The following is a 27,680-nucleotide window of genomic DNA, read 5'->3' on the forward strand; positions in this document are numbered from 1 at the left end:
CCTTCGAGTGCTAACCATTCCCACTGGCTGCGATGTCGATGTGCAGAACTCGTTCGTCCGCAGGCGTCGCATATCATTAGCGCGTACACAAATAGCCAAACAATCGGTCCTCTTTTTTTTTTTTTTTTGGCAGTTTTGCATTTTCGCGAAGGGTTTGTTGCTTCGACATGTATGTTTGTTTCATTCTGCTTGAAATAACTTGATTCATATCGTTCATTATGTATTTCTGAGTTTCATTTCGTTCACTATGGATTTCTTATTTGTCAGGACCTACGTTAGAATCGCAGAATCGTACTTCTGACACCATGGGGCATTTATAGCGGCAAGTTATACTACCATCTGATATCGAAATTTTTTCAAGTCTCAGTGACTAAGGTATTCCGCTACTGTGGACTAGCCCGTCTGTTCGATCTCGGCCCCGGTATGTCGCATTCCGGTGCGGACGCAATGCAAGAACGCTCAGGTATAGCTGGTTCATTGGATGTACGTTAAAGAAAACACAGGTGATCAAGATGAATCCGGGGCCTTCCACTACGACGTCCCTGATAACCTACTCTGCCGTATCGGGACGTTACCCGAAAGAAAAAAAAAATTTGCATTAACACATGTTTTTTTTTTGCAAGTTAAAACACACACAAAAGGAAGACACACCCAAGACAACACGGGCTTTCATTTGTCTTCCTTTTGTCTTCCTTGTCTTCCTTTTAGGTGTGTTTTACCTTGCGGCGAAATAAACATGTCTTTTAGCAAGCACCAATTAGTGCACCATGCACCAATTGCACCATGCACTAATTTGCATGCAGGATGTGTTTAAGTTCATTGCTGGATAATAGTGAGAACCTTCCCCGCATTTTACGTTACAGCTATACACGGCACATTCTTTCTCAAATTTCTGCGATACAGCCTGCCTGCCTGGCATTATACATGCAAGTCTAACCTGTGCACCATACAGAGCGTCCAGACCCAAGAACTGTGGTTGCGTCATGGCCTCTCGACATGTTCTTCGATAGCGGCAACGATTTTCATCGCACAGGGACACCCGCGGTCACCAAACATACAGCCGTTGAGACGCTTATGACCCCTATTCGGCATCTTTTTTTTTACCGCTCTGTCACCACATCGTTTTTTGACCCGTTTGCGAACGCGGTGACCACGAGCTTCATTCTATGTTACTGCGTCTGCTCACAAGAACTCATTGCTCTCAAGTTTCAAACCTGTGAAGCGCCCAATATATGTGCGCTGTGGTGTCTCCGAACACCTCAATAAGTTTGCCTCCGAGTTCCAGCTGGGATCGCGCTAAGAAGGCATGCCTGTCATCGCTTGCCCTGAAGCTGTTGCCTCCACTTCTCCTAAATAGCTCTATCTCTTTGACCGCGTACGCATTTACAAACAAGGTTGCATGTTCTCCAACTGCTCTGTACTAGAGCAGTGATTGTATCGCAGGGCGCCATCTTTTTTGTGTTAAAGCTTTCTCGCATTACGACGTCACAACAGCGACAAAACTGCGTTGACGTTGATTCTAAAAAAAAATAACTTTTTGTTACGTCTTCCTTAAAATGACAATAGCACATAGTACGGTAACTATTAAGAACTATCCCTGAATTTTCCGAATGTCAAGAGAAAAGAGTCGAATGCTTGTGTAGTTGGTATTTTGACATGAGAACCATCTTGAAATATAGCGCAATGGGGCCGCACAACAGAAAGGAAGGCTAACACAGGCGCCTGTGTTCGTCTTCCTTTCTACTGTGCCGTCCCATTGCGCTATATTTCAAGACCGTTCATATGTCAAGACAAACTTTGTGGAAGTTGCTCACTTCGTTGGCATCTCTTGCAGCGCGTTCTTCTGAGAAAGACTCCATTCTTCAAGGCAGACAGCTGTCCAGCACACAATGACCTGTAAAACAATATTTGTTGGGCCTTTATAACTCTCGTTAAGACTTGTAAGTTTGTACTCGCGCGAGTGGATGCCCGATTATAAATGCAGCGACGTGTTTTATCGCACATTTCTGTGCCTTAAACAATCCTCGCCATAACCACATCAATCATATACGTGAGTTTGCTCGCCTTTTTCTCTTTTCACGCGTCACCACACTGGCGTCCTGTATGGCAGAATTGCAACCCGTCTGTTTGCATGTAGATCCTCCTTCCGCAAACAACACGACAAACCTCTGGCCCAGGCATCGCAGCTTCGCAAATTACATTTGCACCGCATGCATTTCGGGAGTAATATTTTCACGGAGATCAAGACAAGAAAAGTCGTTTTATGGTGTCGTCCACAGAATAAGCAGAAGCATCGGGCGAGCTATGATGCCACCTGGTTTGACGTTTGCCTCTTTGTTCGCGTGTAATTCTTAAATAATTTTATATAGGCAGTCTTTAGCAAAAGTATAATGGACGGACTGGGGATAATAACACGCATTACGACGGCGAATTGTACAACAGCCCCAGTTTTTACTAATTTGAGGTGTCTAAGCGTGTTGCTTCATCTCGAACGGAGAAACTTAGCATCGCGCAAGCGCTTCACACACAAAAAAAAGCCTATGCACAAGCTATGCGCGTTTACAGGGTTACCGTCAACACACAACGCAGCTAGGCATGCAGGTAACATGTCAAACTACCTGATTTCCTAATCGACCCGGAGAGGTACCGCCTTTCTAGCCACTGCGACACAACGCAAGTACTTCCGCGAGCACCTAAAGACCAACTGTACTGAAAAGATTCGACAAAAATGACTTGCCCCATTTTTGGCAGCTGCTGGACACCTGTGTGAATCCGCCTGTCCATGATTGTTTCGCGCAGCTACCCGTGCCTACGTCAATCATAAGTGAAATCTACACGCGGCACAGTTTCGGATGACCTATCGGAACAAGTCGGCGACAAGAAAGCACCCCGTTATTCCCACATAACAGTCGTTACCTCTGATCCGATTTGCCGAGAAAGCACGTTTCATCGCTTAACATATACGACTTACGAATATACATATTCGTAAGTCGGCAGGTCGGCATGCGCAAATGGGCGCTACGTCGTGAGATCGTTAACACCTTATCCCAGAATTTCCTTTCTTACGTTGGCAGCTGCGACGGCCGTGCTTTGTGAACGGCCCCATTCGGACCCACGTACGAAAGTTCGAACCTGTGCATCCACTGAACACACGTCTGTTGTCGACTACAGCCATTGTTTCTGCAGCGTCGAGCATCGTAAGCGTGTTCATCTCACGAAAGCATTTAGCTTGGTGAATACGCTTTTATGCAAAGCATATTGCAATCACTCAGTTCAGACCTTGGGCGCGGCCGCGCAGCCACCATTGAGGGTATGAGCCATTGTTCATTGCTGCGCGTCTCATATGTGGGTCTATTCTCTTTTAAGTTGGCTATGTTTGTTATTAGGTTGCTTCTATTTTTATGCGTTGCATATTGCAATCACTCAGTTCAGCCCATGGGCGCGGCCGGGCAGCCACCATTAACCTTTAGCGCAACCACGTGACGTGACGTCACGACAGCCGGAGGAAAAGCTGGGCCCCAACTCGCGCAATATGCAACGCATTCTTGGCTTAACCAAGCTGAGCCTGAACATTAAATTGTGTAGCGACCTATAAGGATTATTTGGAAAGATAAAGTTACGGTCAATGTTTTCTTTACTTTAGTTTACACGCACACCCACACACACACACGCACACCCACGCACACACAAACACACGCACGCACGCACACACACACACACAAACACACACGCACAAACACACACACACACACACACACACACACACACACACACACACACACACACACACACACACACACGCTATACATATATTTACGAAGTTTCGTTAATGCTCGTGCCCGCAGGAACGTCAGCAGCCCTTTCGTGGCGCGTAATGCACAGGTGGTGCTTTGCCACGGGCCGAGAATGTGCCGTAGTGGTTCAACAACTAAAATAAAGGCTAGTATGCTTCGCATCCTGGGCTTAACCTTAGCTAAGTCACAGCCATTTTTTTGGGTAAGATTTTCACTAAAATTGGCACATACCCAGTGGGAGGGGGGGGGGGAATTAGGTGTTCATTAAAGAGTGGCCGATATTCAGTATTACATAGCCAGTGACCCAAGTCGGACAGACGTTGGTTTCGACAACGATTCTGTCAACACAGCAGCCCGATGTTCTGCCCATCGCACCATGAACTACTCAATGACCCAAGTTGTTGAGAAAATGGTTCTATATGGTTCTGAAGTGATCTGCGTTTCATCCTTGCTGCCCCCGTTCCGCTTTCCCTTCATTATTAGATTACCCTTGTGGGTGCTTCAGTAGGCACTTTTCTTCATATATGCATACACCCAGGTATCCCTATTGGTTTACCATGGGTATCAGTTGCTGTCCAACTTATATCAAGTAACTACTCATCTCTTCGTTAAAGGTAAAGATTTTAGATTTCTCTACGCTAAACTTAAGGCCTGAATTTGTCGATGCATTGCCACATATCTCTTGCATTGTCCGCTAGTAGCACTGTGCCGTCCATATACGTCAGCCCACAGACCTTCTTTTGTACCTTTTGCCCATGACGGACGTGGGATCAATGTAAATCTAATTCATTTTTCTCCAGTCATCTTTCTATGCCCTTAACATAAAGCGCGAACAACAATGGAGACAGAGGGCATCCTTCTTTCAGTACTCGGTGAATTTCTACAACTGTACTGCAGTTTCGGCCTTCCAATACAATTTGTAATCGGTTGAATTTCTGTATCTCTATCAGCAGCTCAACGAATTCGTAATCGATCTCCTCGCGTTTGAGAATATTCCGTAACACTCCCCTTCCTACGTTGTCCTACGACGGCAAACGAGTCAAAAAACAATGTGGTGATATAGCGGTAAAAGAAAAGGTGTCGAACTGGGATCATAAGCGTCTCAAAGCAGTACGCTTGGTTACAGGAGCCCCCGTGCGATGACAACCGTCGCAGCTGTCGAATACAATCTCGGGATGCCACGACCTGTCCGCAGTGTTACGGTCTGCACGCTCTGTATGGTGCATAGATTAGACTTGCATGTATTGGTCAATTAGACAGGTAGTCTGTATCGTAGAAATTTGAGAAAGAAAGTGCCGTGCATAGCTGTAGCGTATAAAGCACGTGGTTGATTATCACGATTTTCCAGCAATGAACTTAAACGTCTTCTCAGTGGAAATTAGTTTGCTTTTGCTTTTTTTTTCTTTTCTTATTTCTTCGGGTGACGTCCCCATGCGGCTGAGTAGGTTATGAGGGACGTCGTAGTGGAAGGCTGTGGATTAATTTTAAGCCGCTGTGTTCTCTTCAAACACAGCGGGTTTATGCAATCCATAAATGTCTATTCTGAGCTATTGACATCTCCATGCATTGAGCTGTTACAAAAACACTATGATATAAGCTTGTGCCCGGTCCAAAACAATGTTACAGCTGCCGCAAGACATTTCTCGCTAATTTTGACAAATCTAATTTTATGCTTTGCATTGTTATTCTGTATTTTATTGACGTTATACTGCAGCTGGTCTATGCTACAGCTCGTATTATCGTTATCACCTTTGTCTTCGTAGATCGGGTTGATTTGGCCTTCACGCCTTCCAAAAAGAACCGTCTTCGTTTTAATGACTTGCTCTGTGACATTAGTCAGCAGTGCCTTGCCCATCGGACCCAGCTGTTTGATTAGCTGTATTGAGATGTAATCGACTCATGCAGCCGCGTTATTAGGGATATTTTCTTCTGCTTTTCTCCAGTAAAAGACTTATACGTTAAATTTTATTCTAACAGGCTTATCTGTTGCTGGATCTGGTTAAGCATGGAAAATGCTCTCGTTCCTTCCGAAGTTATTCCTAATAACGTCTCTGATGCGCCGCAGCGCGTCATCTCCTTCGAAGATGTTACCGTCTTCATCCTTTAAAGCCGTTTGCGAATATTTAATTGGAACTCCGAATGCTCTTGCGTGGTTCCAGAATCTTTTTGGGGCGCCTTTGTCTCCTTTGCGAACGTCACGCACCCAACGTTCGCTTGTACATTTAATTTTGTCTTGCACGAGCACACTAGCGACCCTTTTCCTTTCTCGGTACTTGTTCCGTCGAAAGAGTAGTTCATCGTGGGCTCCAAACCTTTTGGCCTCTCTGTGATCCCTAGATGCCTGCTTACGCTCTCACATGGCTTGAGTTATTTACTTGTTCCACCACCTGCGTGGTTTCTTCTTTCCACTCCCACAATTCTTTAGCTTTGTTTGTGTTAACTCCAGCTGCATAACCTCTACCAGTTCACTGCATTCGCAGGCTGCTGTAGGAAGCGCCTCCACTTTCTCCTCTGTGCGTTCTGCAATATCCTCTTTTCCTCTTCATTAATTTTAGTGCATTCTGTAGCTATTGGTTCCTGTCTTGCGTCGGTATCTCCCAAATGCAAGCTTATATGCTTATGTTCGCTTCCTAGGCTATTGTAACTTGGACTAGTTGTTCGGTAGACCATTTCTCAGACTAAGGCGTTGCCTATGCTTGCTTGCGTATTCCCGGTATTGCCCCGTTACCTGTCCATGACACCTATTCCTCATGGTAACTACCATAAGGCTCTGTTTATCGCACAGGTCCAGCAATAGAGAACCACTGTAATCAGTATACCCGTCTAAATCATACATGTGTGCATTCATATATACCTCGTACTAAACACTAGCGCCGAAGGTAAATTTTGCAGCAAACTCGTCAATTCAAAGGTGGCCGCCATCCGGTGGCCGCCATCCGGTGGCCTCCGAGCTTCGCGCCGTAGCCATCTCAGAGGCCATTATTCGAAGATCTCGGATATTGGATGTGGTTGCATGCTGTTGGATGCGATGCGTTTGCATAACCGTACAATAGCCGTCCTTTTGTGATGCTCACAGATAACTAATCCGCCACTGCCGGCAAGCCACAACAGTGGTGCAGTTCTTTATTCTAGCGCCTCTGATACTCAAGGAATGTCTGTGTCCTTCCAGAGACTCATGACGTCGATTCCGTGCCTCTTGAGTGCAATTCGTTTCTTCATCCGTGCGACTTGCTCGGCCAAAGTATAGTGAAGAGTCGACGAAAGAACCGTCACGTGATCTGCCCTGTCGGGCTCAAGACGACGGCCCAGGCAGCAGCATTGACCAGCAAGTTCCCCGTGGGGCTGCAGCGGCGGCTGGACACGATTCCGACGCAGCGTTCGAGCCTGGGCTAGCTCGGGGGTCGGCGCTGACAGGTGCTGCAACCGGCGTTTCCGGAAGTGGTGACGCTCCTGCCTCTGCTTCCGGGAGCGCGACAGTTCGTGACGACGCCGAGCGTCCCGGCAGTTTTGATCCGCCCGACTTTGCGCCGAAGGACAGCGATCCTACAGCGAAGGATTTGATGTGCGCTTTGACCTCTTTGCCTGAGGACGACCGAAGCAAATACCACCAAGCCTCGGGCGATGTTCCAGCGGAAAATACCCAAAGCGAAGCGAAGGATGACGATCGCATTTTGCTGGAGATGGGTTGCTACGAGGAGCCTCCAGCTTCCGTTTCTGCCCTGCGCGAGGTTGTAGACGACGGTCAAGATTACGTGTTACTTACGTCAATGTCTAACGATGAGGACGATGAAGTTCTTGTCGTGTGTGAGACCCGTAGGCTCTGTGCCATCCGCAAATTCTAACGACAGCAGCTGTGAGGCAGTGTCGGTCCGTCGATTCCTTTCTCGAAGCTGTGGGTACGAACGGTGTGTCCAGGGAATTCCCTGAGAGGACTTGCACGGGCAGCTATAACAGATCGTGGATCTCGGCGATATGTCTAATTCTTTTAGAGTCGCATGCATTTAAGTGTCACATACACGCTAGCTTACGTGAAGTAATCGAAGCTCACTATCGCAGGCCTCATAGCCTTCTTCATACACTTTTTCTGTTCAGCACCATATTGCGTAGTTACACTTTAAAACGTTGCTGCTATGTTTTTCTGTTTACCTTCTCTCTGACATGTTAGAAAGTGTATGTTGGCAGTGCTTGCTGCCCAGTTTGCTAATTTCCTTCGAGTTGCAAATGTACTCGTTTTTTTCTTGTTGTTATCTTCGCCCTTACATAAATTTTCTTCAAAGTTCATAGTGAAATATCCGAATCATGTCGTGTGTGTTTATTCACTCTATACACGCAACTGTCTGGGAGCAGAGCCAAGGAAGCAGATTTCAACACCATGTCACCAATGGCAGAGCCTCGGTGAATGGCCGGTATAGAATACATCTAACGAAAACACGTGGCGATTGCCTCTTGTCTACAGATGGCCCTGCGTTCACAGCGAAACGCCTGAAGTTGCGTGCGCCCGTCGATTGAGCCGCGAAATGCGCATTAAATGCTGGAATCAACGTCGAAACAAAGCATGGGTGACAAAATCACATAGGGAGAAACGGAAAACAGCGTTAGCGTCACACAGCAGTGTAAAACAATGCAGCCTTGCGGGCCTCTTCAACAAAATATTGTGCAGATCCAACGCACAATTGGAGAATGTACGCGAGGCGACGCTTTCCTGAAGCGGGTAATGTAAATTCCATCATCTTATGCACCGCGTTTTGAATCGAAGGGACTGAACGTGCTTCCGCGGCCACGAAACAACACGCAGAGGAAACACCCACCCCCCGCCCCCCGCCCCCAGTCATGCGACCCACGTGATCCATGCGACCGTGAATTATAGAATTAGAGTGTCTTCAGGATCGGCCCAATTTCAATCACGTCCTCTCCAGAATCGTCCCCGAGTTTACTATTTATCTCCAGGTCGGGCCACACTTGATCATCAAGAAGCCGACCGAGCAGAGGGGTTAGACCCTGGGAAATAAAGCGTTAAAGTTTCGTTTTAAGGAAGGAATGACGCGATTGGAGGCGAGTGTTTGCTGCCCCGAGAATAGTTTGGTCGAGTTCGTCGTTTAGTTGCGTAATTCCGAAGATAACAGAGCCAACGATCGGCACATCTCTAAGGTTTGTACTGATTGGGCTACATATTTACATAATGCCTCAAAGATTATAGCATGTTCAATAATGAGAATACATACGTGACTACATACACAAAAAGAAACAGAGGGTAGGAAATGTGCTAATATACAGTTAGTGTTACGATATGTACAAGGAACGAAGAGAACGCTGTTGAACGCGACAGCTCATTCAACAACAACCAAAATTTCACGCAGCAAAAATGGGAACAATATAATTACAGAGCGAGCACGACATAATTGGGCTATTACAAAGCAGTTTTAACGCGTTGTTGCACAAGCCGATTGGTTATATGTGCGCTGCCCTGTGTGTCTAGCGCGGTTTGCGGTGCGTCTTGTTTGGTGTTGTCCGAGCCTGAGGTGTTCCAAATGAGCAGATCAACCGCGTACAGAGTGTGTCTGACGTGGGGGCATTTTCTCCAGTTGTTCTCGGAGCTTGCGCGTGGCGAGATCGAAAAGTGTGGGTGAGAGGATGGAACCCTTTGTGGTATCTTTGTTGGGGACGGGTAAAGAGGATCCGTCCGGAAGGAACCCATGCCACTGGTGACTGTGTGGTTGCGAAGCAAGTTACGTATACATGCAAGTTGCTTATGTATCGGCAAGTCTTTCCTCCGCAGTCCGTGGACGCTGAGTTCTGGAGAATAACGGAGAGTGGGCTGATTCTCTCGAAAGCCCCTATTATGTCTAGCTGTGAGGACGGCCAGAATTGTTGAGGAGAAGATGTTATCCAATAGATCTTTAAGTTGGAGTAGCGTACGCCTTTGTTGGGCAGGCGAGCTCTGAAACCAAACATAGGTGCGCGGGAAAGCTCCTGCGCGTCGTCTCGTTGAGCTGGCCAGGGCAGCAACGGCCAGCGCTTCAGCCCTGGACTAAGGAGCCCCACTCATATTAGGAAATATTTTCTCACTTTCAAAACAAGTTTATCTTATCATCACCATCGTGTGTGAGAGAGCTATTCGGCCAGACAGCAGCAGAAATACCCAGCAGCAGGCATGGTCAGCAAAACACGGGAGGAGTCGAGAAAGTAAAGCTCCGCTTCAAATATTACATCTTCGATACTAAGATCGAACCAGGTCACCAACGTGACCCCGTGCTCAAGACTATAAGCTACAGATGCGTGCGAGCTTTTCTCGGTCTAACACGAGGAGAACGGCGCTTGCATTACGTCCCATAGCGGCACATATTCGTCTAAAAAGGAGGGAAGAGCGCATGCCTACCGACCCCAAGATTTAGGAGTGGAATGCGCGATCTCTTGTCAACTTTATCCCTCGTGTGCGTCACGTGGCATGACAGCAAATCACTTATAAAAGCGAGAGTCTCCCTCATGTACTACCTTCTGGATCGGCCCAGGTCGTAAAGAAACAAAATGTGACGCATCTTCGTCAGCGCGCACTAAATAAGTGGCCGTGTCATCGTCGTCACGTTAATTACTGCTGTCGTCACCCACATACAGACACTTCATCGCCTTACGCGAATACGTAAGCCCATTCGATAGAGTTTCGCTGAAAGCCAAACGATGCTGGATGGACGGTTGGTGAACTGCACAATACTTTCGCAGATAATAGATTCCCACAACGCATGTGATCTGCAGTTCAAGACAACATTATCCTGAAGACCTTATTGTACAGGCGTGCTACAACTTCATCTCGAAATCGTACAGCCAGCGTAGCAATTATCGGTGAGTAGGCAGGGTTTGCTTTAACAGCCACGCTACATGTTTTTCAACGCTTCTCACGAGCAACCATAACGCGTCCTACGAGCGACCGAGGCGAAAGTGCCAAGCAACTACAGCTACAGCACAGAAAAATAACGCAAAATAGGTATTCAAGGAGAAATAGTGTTCTGCACAGCTGGAACAGTCGGAATGCCAAAAAGCGAACAGGTATATGAGCGTGTCAATATATCGCACTAACAACAGTGTTATTCCATCACGCGAGCCAAGGACTCACACATGACCAGCTATTGTGACGGCAGATAATTGATGGCATGGCATTAAACGGGAAAAACGCATGTCGCACGAAGCATCGTCCAACACGACGTGCGGTGCGTCAGAAAGATGGCTGATTCGACTGTTCGAAGCATAGGTGTACGCCATGATGTCGAGACGCAGAAGGTCATTATGTGGAAGTAGGACATCGCGATGTTTTGACACACGCGTCCCCAGCTCGTTCGGCAGTCTTTTGCCCTGACACACATTGCCCAGTGTAGCCGCACAGCAGACCTCCAAGCGAGCTGGAGGGAGTGCCAGAACGTCGCGATGTCCCGCTTCCACGAGACGCAGCTTCCTTACGACACATACACCTCGTGGGAAGGGATAACCGAAGCTGTTTCCTAAATAAATAATTGTGCTTTGTGACTTTCAACTGTCTAGTATGGGGTTACGAGTTCTAGGACCTTCAATGGAGATGTTGCCGTAAAATAATACATATTACAGCGAAAGGTACCGCGAAAAGTAGGATATCCTATGTCAATACTCATTTAAAGCACTGTTAAAACGCCTAATCGGCATGTGAAGGTCCTCGAAGCAACGCCTGAAAATGGGCTTTGAAGCACTAATGAAGTTTCATAGGCGTCTAAACGCGTTCCTGCGTATAGGAACCTACACGACATCACCAAGTGCAGCAACAGCGCTCTCTACGCAACGTTTTGTAGACTCCTGTATGCTAAATCACAACTTGCCGAGACCACTACAAGATTTCATCGTACTTTTCCTAAGGCATCTTCCAGACGTCTACAGGAAATTTTTGCGTTTCGCGAGCTACGCTCAAAATGAAACCTTCACCGCGCGCACAAGTTTTCACGAAAAGCGCTGCACTTATTTACCCAAAATATTAAACTTATTGTTGTTTAGAATAACACTCCACAACACACTCACACGAACCTTGAATCATTATAAAAAGAAAAAGCAACTATCAGAACCAGGCACCTACCCAAGATTTTTTGCGGGGGGGGGGGGGGGGGGGGGGCGCAACCCAAGTTAGCTTTTCTATGCAGATGAGGGACCAGGTACTTTTACTAGTACAAATGTCCATAATGCCCATGATTCGTCATCGAGACGCATAAACACGCAAAATATAAATGAAATAAGGTGTATCTCACAGGTACGCCTGTGAGAAGCACCTCTCCTTTACTTGGAAAACAAAGAACTATAGTTCTTTGTTTCATTTTTTTTATTTTCCTCTATGCACATTGATCGCATACTTTCATATAAAAGATAATCTATTTCCAAGCACACTCGACGACTTCTCGACACAGCAAATCAGTCAGTCTCTGCCAGAGTGCGCAATCATCGCGAATCGTTCCATTTGTGACACACTATCTTCTTGAATATTGTCAATTCGCAAAGTCAAAAACCTTTTCAAGTCAAAATGACAAATATGAGGCAAATATTTGCACATCCCATCATTCGCCTCTTGGCCATACGTGCAGCTCCTGTAGCCGGCAGCGCGAAAATTCCCTCTAGTAATTTTGCAGGAATCCAGATGATTCGAATCTCTCGGAATATGTTTAAAACATGTTGTATACGTTTGGATGCGACCACTGCGTCTTAATGTGCGCGGAAATGCGCAGAACACGTATTTTTTCAATGTTCGCAGATAACTAATGTGCCAACCGGTACTCACCTACGGGGCTGAAACCTGGATGCTCACGAAACAGTTCTACTTAAATTGAGGACGATGCAACGAGCTATCGAAAGAAGAAAGAAGGGTGTAACGTTAAGGGGGATAAGAAGAGAGCAGAGTGGGTGAGGGAACAAACCCGAGTTAACGACATCCTTGTTGAAATCCAGAAAAAAAAGTTGGGCATGGCCACGGCATGTGATGAGGAGGGAAGATAACCGGTGGTTATTAAGGGTTACAGGCTGGATTCCAAGGGAAGAAAAGCGTAGCAGGGGCCGGCAGAAAGTCAGATGGGTGGATGACATTAAGAAGATTGCAGGGACAACATGGCCACAATTACCAGATGACCGGGGTAGTTGGAGAAATATGGAAGAGACCTTTGCCTTGCAGTGGTCGTAGCCAGGCTGATTAAAAAAATGATGTGCCAACACCGGCAACAACAGAAACAGTGCAGCTGTTTATTCTTGCGCCTCTAATACTTAAGGAATGTCCACGCCCTTCCACAGACTCATCACGTCGCTTCCGCGCGTCTTGAATGCAATTCGTTGCTTCATCCTTGCGATTTGTTCGGGCGAGAAATGGTTCTTCCAGTCGCCAACGATTCCCTTGCGGATGTGATCTTCCGTCGGCCGCTCCTTGACGGAGTCGCCAAGACCTTCCCTCGCCGGCCTCGTGGCTTCCGTCAACGTTTCGTCCGGAAGTGCCTCGAGTTCCAATGGCCAGTTCCTGAACTCCTTGTTGATGCTTTTCATGTTCTGGAAGCTGGTCAGCTCGACTACATTATCGAGAACACTTGGCTCTTCCTTCATCTTGTTGCCGTACTCTTCTTTTCCGAGGAAGTCAGCTATCCTCAAGATGCATCCCGGTGTATCTTGCTTGAGGTCCTCGTACGTTAGAAAAAGCACGTTGGGGTCACCACGGTGCTCGTACCAGGACAAGAGGTGGTCGAAGTAGTCGACGAAGTCGACCTCTCCGCGGACGAACATGTCCAGGAACTGGTCGAACGTCACGTCCTGGAAGTAACGTCGCTGCCGGGACTTCATGTGGTGATAGAAGGAGACGCAGCAATCGTACGGGTTCCGCGCGACGTAGATGTACTTGGCTTTCGCGGAGTACGGCTGCAAGTGGAACGGTAGGTGGGTCTTGATGACTCCTGGTCGCTGAATGGACGTCACACCCTCGGCTCCCGAAATCTCGAGGAACGCCATCGTCTTTCGACATTCTGTTGCGCTGGGAAGCCCACCGGCGCCGCCCGTGTAGATGCTGTAAACCATGAACTGCAACCAGGTTGTTCCGCATTTGGGGTAAGCGACGACGAAGACGTCTTCGTCGAAGGGCTTGTAAGAAAAAGCGGACCGCAAGTTCCTCTCCGTAAAGACCTTGGTAACGTACAGGCCGTCTACTACGTGGTATATGCCCTGCGCTGTAGAGCTTGTTTGCGCCTGTGGATGAGAAAGAAACACACTTTCGCGTAAGCAAAATAAAACGCAGTTTAGGGGAGCCACATAAAATGAAGCCAGCGAAAGCATCAGGGAAATGAGCTGTGCTTTTGATTAAACTGTTGAATTAAGGGAAAGAAAAAATCGTAGTGGTAGAGTACGAAAAGACATCTTGCCGCCGGTGTAAAGCCAACCAAATGCTTCAGAAGTCTGCGTGACTCTATCGACGCAGCCACGGTGTCGGCGGCTTCTGTGTTAACTTTGTTGCGTGTTTGTGTGCGAGCGCTAAACGCAGCCCTTCACGAGCTAGCCATTGCCGCTGGCGGCTGTGGCGAAGCGCAGAATCCATCCGACCGCAGGCGTCGCATATATTTACGACGTACACAAATAGGCCTTCGTTTTTTAGTGATTTTGCACTATCGCTAAGGATTTTCTGCTTCGTCGTGTATGTTTGATTCATCCTACTTCACATAACTTTATTCATTGCGTTCATTATGTATTTCTGAGTTTTCTTACTTGTCAGGACGTACTTGTGGCACTTGGTAGCAGTTGTGCCTTTCTTTCTTAGCTTTTTTGTCCCGGCCTTGTACTTTTGCTGAGCTTTATTTCATGCGTGCATGTACGTGTGCTTGTGCTTGCGTGTGTGTGTGAGTGTTTAGACCACCTGACGAAGCGTTCGCGTTCACTTCAGCTGCAAATCTTTCCTCACGAGCTATACGTAGTTGCAGAGGCTTCTCTATCTCTCTCTCTCTCTTTGCAACGCTGCAGATCGAGCTGGAGAGCGGTAGGAAACTGACGAATATATAAAAATAATCTGGACGCCGCACACGCCTTTCCACACGAGCTAATGCGCGACAGAGGCGCAATTTAATCGCATAATCGTACTTCTGAGGCCCCAGTGCATCAATAGCGGCAGCTTAGAGTACCATCTGATATTGATATCTTAATCTCAATGGCTAAGGTGTTGCGCAGCTGAGGACTTGTCCGTTTGTTATACCGACCCCGGTAGGTCGCATTCCGATGTGGACGGAATGCAAAAAACGCTCGTGTACAGCGCTTTGAGTGTACGTTGAAGTGAACACAGCGGGTTAAAATTAATCCACACCCTTCCACTACAACATCCCTCATAACCTACTCTGCCGCATGGAGACGTCACCTGAAGAAATAAGAAAAGAAGAAAAAAAGCAAAAGAAAAGTAATTTCCAGTGAGAAGACGTTTAAGTTCATTGCTGCAAAATCGTGATAGTTATCCGCGCTCTTTACGCTGCAGCTATGCACGGCACTTTCTTTCTCAAATTTCTGCGATACAGACTACCTGTCTAATTGTCTAATACATGCAAGTCTAATCTATGCACCATACAGAGCGTGCAGACCATAACACTGCGGACACGTCGTGGCATCCCGAGATTGTATTCGACAGCTTCAACGGTTGTCATCGCACGGGGGGCTCCTGTAGCCAAGCCTACTGCTTTGAGGCGCTTATGATCCCAATTCGACACCTTTTCTTTTACCGCTATATCACCACATTGTTTTTTGACTCGTTTGCCGTCGCGGCGAGCTTCATTCTATGTTATTGTGACTCGTCACAAGGATTCACTGCGATCAAACTTCAAACCTGTGAAGCGTCCAATGTGTGCTCTGTGAAGTCTTCAATAAAACTTCAATAAGTTTGCCTCTTAGTTCCAGCTGGGATCACGTTAAGACGGCATGCTTGTCATCGCTAGCCCTAAAGCTATTGCCTCCACTTCTCCTAAATAGCTGGATTTATTTTTGACCGTGTACGCATTTACAAACACGGTTCCACGTGCTCCAACTGCTCTGTACCGGAACAGTGGTTGTTTCGGAAGAGGCCGCATCTTTTGTATTAAAGCTTTCTCGCATTACGACGGCAAAACAGCAACAAAACTGCTTTGAAGTTGATTCTAAAAAAAATAACTTTTTTTTGTTACGTCTTCCTTAAAATGACAACAGCACATAGTACGGTAACTATTCAGAACTCTTCGTGAATTTTCTGAATGTCAAGACAAAAGAGTCGAATGCTTGGCTAGTTGAAATTTCGACCTGAGAAACATCTTGAAATATAGCGCAACGGCACGGCACTACAGAAAGGAAGGCTAACACAGGCGCCTGTGTTCGTCTTCCTTTCTATTGTGCCGTCCCATTGCGCTATATTTCAAGACGGTCCACATGTGAAGACTAACTTTGTGGAAGTTGCTCACTTCGTTGGCATCTCTTGCAGCGCGTTCTTCTGACAAAGACTCCATTCTTCAAAGCAGACAGCTGTTCAGCACAAAATGATCTGTAAAACAATATTTGTTGGGCCTTTATAGCTCCCGTTAAGAGTCGTTATAGCTTTGCACCTGCGCGAGCGGATGCCCGATTATTCATGCAGTGACGTGTTTTATCGCACATTTCTGTGCCTTCAAACAATCCTCGCCGTAACCGCATCAGTCGCACACGATTTTGCTGGCGTTTTTTTCTCTTTTCACGTGTCACCATACTGGCGTCCTGTATGGCAGAATTGAAACCCCTTTGTTTGCATATATATAGATTCCCGTTCTGCAACAAACACGACAAACCTCGGGCACAGGTATCACGGCATCGCAAATTAAATTTGCAAATTAAATTCGCAATTAAGCTTACGCGGAGTTATATTTTCACGGAGATAAAGACAAAAAACACGTTTTGGTATCGTCCTCGGAAGAAGTAGAAATATCGGACGGACTATGATGCCACATTGGTTGACGTTTGCCTCTCTGTTCGCTGGTAATTCGTAAATAATTCTTACTTGGCACTCTTTCGCAAAAGGATAATAGCAAGACTAGGGCTAATAACACGCATTACGACAGCGAATTCTCCAACAACGCCCGGTTTTACTAATTTGAGGCGTCTAAGCGTGTTCTTTCATCACGCACGAAGAAGCTTAGTATCGCAATTAGTATCGTATCGATACTAATTGCGATATCGTAGTATCGAGCTTAGTATCACTTCAAAAAAAAAATGTACAAGCTATGGGCGTGTGCAGGCTTACTGTCAACGTACAACATATATATAGGCATACAGGTAACATGTCAAATTATCAGATTTGGAGATCGATTTGCAGGGGTACCGCATTTCTAGCCCACTGCGACACAACGTAAGTACTTCCACGAGCACCTAGAAACCAACTGGTCTATATTGAAAAGTCTCGACAAAAACAACTTGCCGCATTTTACGCACCTGCTGAACTGCAACAATCCGCCCGTACGCGGTTGTTTTGCGCAGCAAGGCGTGCCTAGGCCCATCATGAGCGAAAACTACGGCTGCACACTTTCGTATGGGCCATTCGAGCACGTCGGCGACAAGAAAGCACCCGTTATCCCCACGTAACAGTCGTTAATTCCCAATTATTTTGCTGAGAAAGCACGTTTCATCGCTTACCAGCGGCAGGTCGGTCGGCACAGATGGGCGTTACGTTATGAGATCGCTAACCCCTTTTCGCAGAATTCCCTTGCTTACGTTGGCAGATGCGACGGCCGTGCTTTGTGAACGGCCCAATTCGGACCCGCGTACGGATATTCGCACCTGTGCTACCACTGCATACACGTCTGTTGTCGACTACAGCGATTGTTTCTGCAGCGTCGAGCATCGTAAGCTTGCTGATCTTGCGAACGCATTTCACTAGGTGAATGCGCTTTTCTTGTTTCGTAAGGTTTTCATTAAAAATAGGCACGCACCCAGTGGGGGGGAAATAGATGTTCATTAATGACTGGCCGAGATTCAGTGTTACGTATCCAGTGACCCAAGTTGGACAGACGGTTGGTTTCGGAAACGATTCTGTCAACACAGCAGCACGATACTCTACCCATTACACCATGAACTACTCAATGACCTAAGTTGTCGACAAAACGGTTCTATGTGGTACTCAAGTGATCTATGTTTCATCATTGCTGCCATTTCGATTTCCCTTCTTTATCAAATTTTTCTGGTGGGTGCTTGCGTAGGCTCTTTTCTTCATGCATACTTTTATTGATTGATTTACTTGAGTGCCCTAAGGGCCCGTTAGGGATTACAAAGGGGGAACGAAAAAGTTCAATCGGAAGTGGAGTGTGTACATTGCAAATATATGAAGGCATTTTAACCTCGGCGTGTAGTATTTGAAAAAGCAGTTTCAATCGCTGCTTCTGCCTTCTTGATTCCAGTGGTTCCAAGTTATATATATTTAACATTTTGAGTTACCGAGTCACGTCGTTGATATTTAGAGCAGATAAAGCGAACTGACATTCTCTGAATTCGTTCTAGTTTATGTTTTAAACCCTTTTGATGAAGGCTCCACACAGCACCAGCGTATTCTAGGCTCGGACGGATATATGTCTTGTATGCAATCAACTTGACTTCCTTCGTCGGCTGGCGCAATTTCCTTTGCAGGAAGCACAACTTCTGATATGTTGATTGACAAATACTTACAGCATGGGGACGCCAGTTCAATTCATCTGTGATGGTTATACCCAAATATTTGAAACTACATACTTTTACCAGTATGTTATCAGCAATATTATATGTGAACGAGATCACTTCCTTTCTTTTTGTTATGTGTGTGTAAGTGGTCTTTTTTAAATTAATTTCCATAACTCATTTTTGACACCACGAGCTTAAAGGCACTGGTTGATTTTAAATTGATCTTCCCTGCAAGTTACCGGACAATAAATTAGGCAATCATCTGCGAAAAGCTCAATTTCTACAGGTGATTGCGCAACCGCTGAGATATCATCAATGTAAGCAGAAAAAGTAGTGGCCCTATTACGGAACCCTGCGGTACGCCCGAATACACCTCACGATTTCCCGACCTAATATCTGCCACTCTGACTGCTTGTTGGCGATCATTTAAATACGCTCCAATACAAACGAGAATATCCGCACTACGACAGACATTGCGAAGCTTGAAAAGCAGTTTACGGTGTGAAACTTTGTCTAAAGCCTTCACAAAATCTATGCATAAAACATCGACTTGCATACAGGCATCTGTAGCAACACAGAAACCATGAATGGTTTCGATCAACTGCGTTACAATTGAAAGGCCACTGCGGAAGCCATGCTGAAACGGACATAACGTCATTTAGTTCCAAAAATTGCCTAATGTTTTTTGCCACTACATGCTCAAATATTTTACAACACACCGACGTGACAGACACAGGCCTATAATTGCTCAACGTTGTTCTATTGCCGCCTTTAAAAAATGGGACAGCAATTGCTCTACACCAATCTCGAGGTAGCGAGTGGCATTTTAAAGACATCTGAAATATAATTACTAGGTAACACGACAACCACTCTTCGAATCGTCGCATAAATTTATTCGGTATACCGTCAGGCCCACATGACTTTTTTCGTATCTAAGACGAGCAGCTGATCAAATGTGCCTTCTCGGTTAATATTAATGTTATCTACCTGAAGTGGCAATGTAGGAGTTGATTCATATTCTTTGTTGTCATACTGGTCCGTACAGAGCACGGACTGGAAATATCGATTGAATCTGTCAGCGATATCAGACTTTTTCCCTAATTACTTCCGTTCGTACTACAATCTGTTCAATTTCTTCATTCGTTTGCTTAAAAAAAGCCAGAACATTCGTGGTGAGCTCTTCAGAAAGTTAGCCAGGGTGCTATTAAAAAAAGTTTTTTTTTTTTGACTGAGCAATCTCTGCCTTCAAGTTTTCTTTTGCACGAGATATTTCCATGGGGACCCTTTTATTTTTACACACTCTTTTTATTCTGCGCTTCATCTTAATTATTTTTCTGTTTATCCATAGGTTTCCTCGTTCCTTTTGTTTTTCTCGTTCCTCGCTCCCGTTAAGAGTTGTTATGGCTTTGCACCTGCGCGAGCGGATGCCCGATTATTCATGCAGTGACGTGTCTTATCGCACATTTCTGTACCTTCAAACAATCCTCGCCACAACCGCATCAGTCGCACATGATTTTGCTGGCGTTTTTTCTCTTTTCATGTGTCACCATAATGGCGTCCTGTGTGGCAGAATTGAAACCCGTGTGTTTGCATATAGATTCCCGTTCCGCAACAAACACGACAAACCTCGGGCACAGGTATCACGGCATCGCAAATTAAATTTGCAAATTAAATTCGCAATTAAGCTTACGCGGAGTTATATTTTCACGGAGATAAAGACAAAAAACACGTTTTGGTATCGCATACACGCCTGTTGTCGACTGGAGCGATGGTTCTTGCAGCGGCAGGCATCGTAAGCTAGCTGATCTTAAGAACGCATTTAGGTTGGTGAATACGCTTTTTTTTCGTAAGGTTATGATTAAAAAGGGGCACACACCCAATGGCACGCCACCAGTGACCGAAGCTCGGGCAAAGATGGTCACGAAATAGTGGCCGATGCTCAGCGTTACATAGCCCGTGACCTATGTTGGACGGTCGGTTGGTTTCGAAAACGATTCTGTCCACATAGCAGCCCCATACTCTACCCATTACACCATGAACTACTCGATGGCCTAAATTGTTGAGAAAATGGTTCTCTATGGTTCTCAAGTGATCTGTGTTTCCTCATTGCTGCGTTCCGCTTTCCCTTCATTACCATATTACCCTGGTGGGTGCTTGGGTAGGCTCTTTTCTTCATTTATGCGTACAGCCTGGTATCCATATTGATTTAACAGGGGTATGACTTACTGTCCAACTTACATAAAGTAATTACTCACCTCTTCATTAAAGATCACAATTCTCGATTTCTCTATGCTAAACTTAAAGCCTAGGTTTGTCGATACATTGCCACACGTATTCGCAAGACCGCGAATCTCTTGCATTGCCCGATAGCACCAATATGCCGTCCGTAAACGTCAGCCCACAGACCTTCTGTTGCACCTTTTGCCCATTACGGACGTAAGATCAATGAAAAGATAATTTATTGTTTTCCAATCATCATTCTAAGCCTTTAACATAAAGCATGAACAACAATGGGGACAGAGGGCATCCTTGTTTCAGTCATCGGTGAATTTCCACAAGTGCATTGCGGTTCCGGCCTTCCAATACAATTTGTAATCGGTTGTATTTCTATACCTCTATCAGCAGCTCCACGAAGTCGTAATCTATGTCCTCGTGTTTGAGAATATTCCATAACACTTCCCTGCCTACGTTGCCATATACACCAGAACACACACACAAAAAATGAGTTGCGCCATTTTCGCAGCGCGGTGGCGCCACCTGCTGCTCCAAATGCTCCGAGCTTCCAAGCGAAGCGACCGCAGGTAGACGCAGTGCTTGCGCTGCTTGCGCTTTGGCATTTCTTTGAAGTTCTCACGAAGAACGGGATGGTGAATTTTAGCTAGCGAATTTAGTTAGTGAACTGCAGCTTCTTGGCAAGATTGTGCCGCAAAGGGAGTGGCTGTGGCAAGCGCAACGTCCGCAGGCGGAGCGGACCGTTCGGGTAAATCCGTGCTACCTTCGCATGCGGAAACATTGGTTCTACGCCTATTCCAGTTTGCTTTGCACGCCTGACAATACGTCATGAACTAGTAAAAGCCTTGCAGTACGCGACATAGTTTATATCCGCGTTGTAGTGCCTGGAAAAATCTCGCGGCCCGCACCTTGAAAACTGGTGGCGTGCCGTTGGTTCGAGTACGCGAAGATGTGTCCGTTTTTTGTCTCGGGACGGTGGAAGAATGAATTAACATGAGTTCAGCCGCGCCGGTTCTACTGTGCAATGTATGCATACTTTTTTAACATCGCCACCCTTGCCCTGTGACCAGTGGTTATGATAACCAACACAAACCAGCTTTCAAACGTAAAAGTTTCTAATAGTTGCTGAAAGGTATTACGAAATTTCGTGGCCACCAACGCCAGAGCACAGAATTCAGTCTGTTACGCATGAGTTCGATTGTCATGAGCGTCACAACTTTGTAGCAGTGCGAACACTTTCGCGGCATTTACTTGTGATTCAGGTGCGGAGTTTTATGGCGAGAGCCGCTGTACGAATCCCACCTTAGGCTTTTGTGTAATCGAGGCCCGCAGACAGGCACATGTCTATCGAGGCCCGTAGACAGGCACGCACAGATACACACATACAGAGACAAAAACACATGCACGGACAGACCCACACAGAGACAGACGTACATAGAAACAGGCAGATACAGAAGCATACACACACAGCGAGGCAGCTAGGAAGAAACATTAAGGCAGACAGACACACACATACACAAGCAGCTATCTCAACGCGAGATTTGCAACCAGTGGTAGCTCTCACATCTTAACTGACCCATAGCCAAGTTTATTTTTTTACTGAACGTTGTTCTGCTAGTAGCATGCATGCATGAAATTCACCGCCATGTACGCATGCTGTTGCGGTCATGAAATGCTTTTTTTGCACTTTGCAGGTCCTGTAGCCTCCTGTACAGGAGCATCATATCATCTACTACCTTCTGAATACTAAGGCTTGTGATCTGGAACAAGTGAATGCTGTCAAGAGTACAGAAGCATACGATTATGTGGAAAGTGGAAAAGTTGGCTACCTGTTGGCAAACAAAGACATTTCTCAGGGCCACAATTTTCTTAAGGGTGAAGTGCAGAGATCTCAAGTACTTAATTTACCAGCTCACAAAGCTTGGGCCTGCTTGACATCCACTGGCACAGCCATCACAGCAGACTTTAATTGTATGGCAGGTGCTGCACGTGTTTGCAGCCACGTTGGTAAGCTCAACTAATGTTACACCTTAATCCCCTCTTAAATGCTGCCAGACAACAGGTCATGACGCCTTCTAATATCACCGACAATGCAAGCAGACATTCTCTTATGAACATTTGCTGTAATTGTGACGTGTGCTTGTGACGTGTGATTGTGCTTTTAAACATGCTTATACTGAAACATGCAAATGCTTTTTGTCTTGTGAAAAACTAAGCAAATAGTGTATTTTGTTCCAGGAGCTTTACTTTGGAAGGTAGAGTTTCCTGTGCGCCTTGGCTTGACCGGTGCTGCTTGTACTGATAAAAGTGCTGAGTCGAACCGGGGAACCAAGAAAAATGTTGTTCCCGGAGTTATCAAAGAGATCGATTTCAACTTCCATAAGGGATTGCCACCAAAGAGAGGTGCCCACAAAGAAGTCTGTCCTGAATTTAAGAAGTTTAAAGATTATATCACCCTTGTTCAGCATTTCAATCCCACCCATTCAAGGACATTGCTGGAGTTGATGGCACACTTCTACATTTCACATTAAATCCACCGCATCGCCAATCTGCGCCTGAACTACGCACACCTGAAGCATCCGCTTGTGTGTGCCGACCAACTCATGGTACTCACAGCAGTACTCAGAGCACTCATGGTACTCACAGAACTGTCTGTGCTGCCAAGCGTTCTATCAGAAATATGTGGCCATAACAGAAGAATCGCGGCTTAAGTAAGCGAAAGGTACAGTAGAGAGAGAGAGAATAAACATTTTTATTAGGTGAAGCAGCTAGGGAGAGGCGTCCTCAGTCCAGAATGCCAGTAGTAGAGCAAAGGGGAAACGTATGGCAAGGAAGTCGCTGGCTCAGAATCACTGCCTCGACTGCATCCAAAGTGCGAAAGCGCATGCAAACTAATCCAGAAAAGGCGGTGGCTCGTTTGTTGAATGATACTTTTTATGGAGACAAGGCGACAGAACAGGCAAATCAGTGTGAGCCACTGGCCAGGGAGGCAGTTGAGCTAGAGACCAGAAAAAGTGTGCCAAGGAGAGGTACTGTAGTCTCTCACAGCCACCCTTTTCTCTCTGCAAGCCCTGATGGTCTCGTTTACAATGAATAAATTCTCGAAATAAAGTACCCATATGTGGAAGACTGCTCTGCCCTTTTGGACGGCAGGAAGTATGATGTAAAGAAAGGAACTGAGGGTTACCAACTATGCAAATCAGGCCGTAGAGGCTACTACAGCCAGGTGCAGTCCACAGTGTACTGCTGCCAAAAGCATCATTGCTTCTTCTACGTATGGACGAAGAGAAAAACTGTACTGCTTGAGGTCAAGTATGATACTGAATTTATAAAGTCCAACCTCCCAAGGATATGCAGCCTTTATTTCTGTTCATATTTGCCTGCACTAGTTGAAGACAATGAAACTCACAACTCTGTAGCACTGGACGATTATCGCATGTTTTAGGCAGCACAGGAAATCAGCAAGTAAACTGAGTTTTGGGTGGTCCATAACAGGAAGAAAATTGAGTGCTTGTTGAAAATTCATGGGCAACAAAAGAGTATAGCATGTGAGGGACAGTTTGTAAACTGATACCCTTGTTTGTTTGCATGAATGCAATTGACAGTTCTTTTGCTCATGGGCTGGCTTGCTTTGCATTGACTTTTGTGTGCCTGTTTTGCTGTTCTTCACATTTATTGTTCCAAGCGTCCGTACAAGCCCTGCAGCCACTTGTGGCCTTGCTTACAAAATGGTGACTGACATAATTAAAAACATCCTTTCACTACTGTGTGTCGTGCAAATGAACAATGCATCGTTAAAATTCTGCATAGTATTCTTTACTGTTTAGAGCGTGATGTAGTGTCACACCAAAAGAAGAATAGTCATCCAACAAAGAGAAACAATATAAACAAATCTGTGCTTATGACTGCGGCTGGCAAAAGTATAGCAGACACAGCCCGATCTGCTGTAATTTATATTCAGTATTGTGCGCAAATTTTCACCAAAAGCAAACAGTGAACACTGAAAGACCCAAGGTAAAAGCTGCATTCTTCCCAGCCCGTTAGAACATTTCCATGTGGAGTGGTACTAGCCGGCACAAAAAGCCGTCGTTGACTTTACCCACTCTCACATTTCGTGTCTAAACACTGGTAGTGATAGATTGTACAAACGCTGCTTATCTAGAAAAAGAACCTCAGTTGAAAGTTTTGTTAGATCTGAAGACAGATCTTACATCAAACATTTACTGTTTGCTCTGAATGAGAGGACAATTCAAGTTGCAAAGCCCAGCACACGCGGTAACAATGTCATTCACAAGTGCCCTATGGTGAATTGGTACACTCTGCTTCAGTGTTCTGAATGTCTTTATGCGGTTTATTGCCCTTTCAGCGTGGATCCTTAGGGATGCATTTGGCCTTGTTGAGGTGACCTATGTTTCGTGAAGCCTCGTCCTCCCAAGAGAGAAAGCTGGGATAATCAGAGCGGATGTGTTCCGCTTTCATTTCATCACTTAGGACAACGCCCCGATCTGCCATCAGCTCGTCACCATACTCAATGAATTCGCAGAACCCAGAGTGCTGCACAATAAACCGGTCTGAGGCACGTCCCCCATACACGTGAGAAAAAAAAACATAATGGATCCACTGGGCACAATCGCAACAAGGAATTTTCCTGTGCTTGCCTCTTTGCAGTGGCTGCACATTTGAGCCCGTGCGTACAATTTCTTTGGGCGCTGCATGTGTAGTTCTGTACGATCAAGGATACATGTTGTGCCCTTGTATGCTCTCTGTGCGAATGTGTGTGGAAGAGACCATTGAATTGTTTCACAAGGAAGCCATGCAATCAAGTAAATTCTGCTTATGTCTGCCATTATGGACACTGTCTTGGGAAAAACTTTTCCTGCAAGATACACCGACAGACTGAATCTGTATGCCAGGTCTGCATACAGGAGACCAAGCCTGAGGCGCATTAGTGTTAACAGAACAGTATCACTGACGGTTAGTGTGTTCTGGAATTTTGGCTGCGTTTCTACAATCCGCCTTTCGCGACGCCGAATTGCGCATGCGCAGCACCCTAGCGGCTGAGGACCGAAGCAATTTGGCAGGCGCACGGCCGGACTCGACTCTCTCCTTCGAGTGAGTGAAGTACTACCGTGGTAGGCGCTGCACTTGCAGGTGGAACAGGGCGCCAGCCGTTTCTCTTACTCTTACAGACCGGCACATATCCGTGTCTTGCCGTTCTACCCGATTTACGCCGACGTATAACGCGGCGACGCCTGCCCGTCCAGGGAGCAGATCTCCACTGTAACACACATGCTCCGGGAGTGCGGGTCGAGATACCCCAAGTCCAGCAAGGAGGAGTGGGACTCCCGTTTGCGTAGCCCCGCTCTAGACAAGCGAATCCTGGCTGTCCGGCGTGCCCGTGACCGGGCCGGTGGGTTAGGCCTGCCAGTCCCGACGTGGGACTAGCCAGGTGGGCGACGAGTTCGCGTCCCCTCGCCAGACCTCGAATAAAGTTTGTTCACTCACTTGTCAGCTTTGCCATTCTCGCTGCCGCGCGCACGGAATGCCTCTCGAACATTATTGCCATCGAAATTTGGCGCGATGCCAATGTCGTGTCTCGTTAACGGCTGCACCTCCCGTGACCATCCCAGCAGGGCAATGCGGATTTTCCGATTTCCGTCGGTAAAACGCGATCGACAGCGCCGTGAAGCCTGGATTAGGGCTGCACTTTGTGACAGCTATGTATTGGCATATGCAGTTTACCCCTCTATTTTTGTCATTACTGACTCAGACGAATAATCTCGACGAAGACGCAAATGTATGGTTGAGCTAGCGAAACAAACCATCTCTGAGCTCGCGCGGCCTGGTTGAGTGAAACGCGAAGTGTTTTTTATGCGTTGCATATTGCAATCACTCAGTTCAACCCTAGGGCGCGGCCGGGCAGCCACCATTTAACCACGTGACGTGACGTCACGACAGCTGGAGGAAAAGCTGGGCCCCAACTCGCGCGGTCGCGGGCGGCCGCAGCCACCACCCGACTCCCGCTCCTCCCGCTAGGGGCGCTGCGCCGGCGCGTGACGTCACGGAGGATAAGCTGGGCCCCAACTCGCGCGGTCGCGCGCGGCCGCAGCCACCACCTGACTCCCGCTCCTCCCGCTAGGGGCGCTGCGCCAGCGCGTGACGTCACGGAGGAAAAGCTGGGCCCCAACTGGCGCGGTCGCGCGCGGCCACGCAATGCGCGGCCGCGCAATATGCAACGCATTCTTGGCTTAACCGAGCTAAGCCTCCATTTTTTTCTATAGTCTCTGTGCGTCCGTCGCTAGAACGCCGTCATTTCGCAACTTCACACAGTGCACACTTGCACCTTTATAAATGCTCAACAAATGCTCGTGATTTCGGCGTAGTTATCCATCTGAGCCAAGCTCACCTGCACTGCCGTACTGACGCGCACTGTGGAAGTAGCTTACAGTGCTAGTCAGCAATCGTTGCTAGTTGGCGTTTTGTCATTCCTCTCGGCCTCAAGTAAAGTAATATTTACTTTTAGAATGATTTTATGTTATTTTAGCGAATCGGCATATAGTACGGTATCTACTAAGGCTCGTTTTCCTGTGCGGCATCTTCTGGAGTCAAGTGGTGCGTCTTACTGTGTAACTAACACATTTCAGGGGCGCCTTCGCTGTCGCCCAGACATCTGAACTTCATACTGGCACGTGTACTCGTTTATCTTTTTCGGGTGACCGCTTTTCACCGTCAAACAAATGTGATCGCTCAGCACGGGACGCGCCCGCATGTATCGGAAATTTCTCGAATGCAATCGATCGTTCTATTCGCTGTCTGTCGTCGCCGAACCTTGTGTAATCCGAGTGCATGTATGCGCGACGCGAATGGTGTAGAACTTTCTGGAAGACACGCGGGCACCAGCGATTACTCTCTAACGGTCGATGGCTCATGCATAAAAGCTGACGCGCTTGACCCGCTGATTAGATTTCGACGATCGCCGACAGTGTTCGCTGCTATCGT

At 46.7% G+C, this 27,680-nt stretch overlaps 1 protein-coding gene across 4 annotated transcripts in view; it reads right to left on the bottom strand.

Moving 5' to 3' along the window:
* The window catches only part of LOC139047416 (sulfotransferase 1C2-like), a 68,222-nt gene that overhangs the window by 2,585 nt on the left and 37,957 nt on the right, over positions 1-27,680 (bottom strand). Inside the window, exons 1-3 of one of the 4 annotated variants that reach the window (XM_070521244.1) lie at positions 17,511-17,610; positions 16,232-16,311; positions 13,012-14,015 (exon numbers count right to left, since the gene is read on the bottom strand). In XM_070521244.1, coding sequence (XP_070377345.1) covers positions 13,053-14,015; positions 16,232-16,276 — 1,008 coding nt within the window. In that variant the 5' untranslated portion in view covers positions 16,277-16,311; positions 17,511-17,610 and the 3' untranslated portion in view covers positions 13,012-13,052. Of the gene's footprint in view, positions 1-1,814; positions 1,895-13,011; positions 14,016-16,231; positions 16,312-17,432; positions 17,652-27,680 lie in introns of those variants that run through there. The other 3 variants (XM_070521243.1, XM_070521241.1, XM_070521242.1) reach the window with 3 other exon arrangements.

This window comes from Dermacentor albipictus, chromosome 7, assembly GCF_038994185.2.
Source record: "Dermacentor albipictus isolate Rhodes 1998 colony chromosome 7, USDA_Dalb.pri_finalv2, whole genome shotgun sequence".
In the NCBI taxonomy this organism is placed as follows: Eukaryota; Metazoa; Arthropoda; class Arachnida; order Ixodida; family Ixodidae; genus Dermacentor; species Dermacentor albipictus.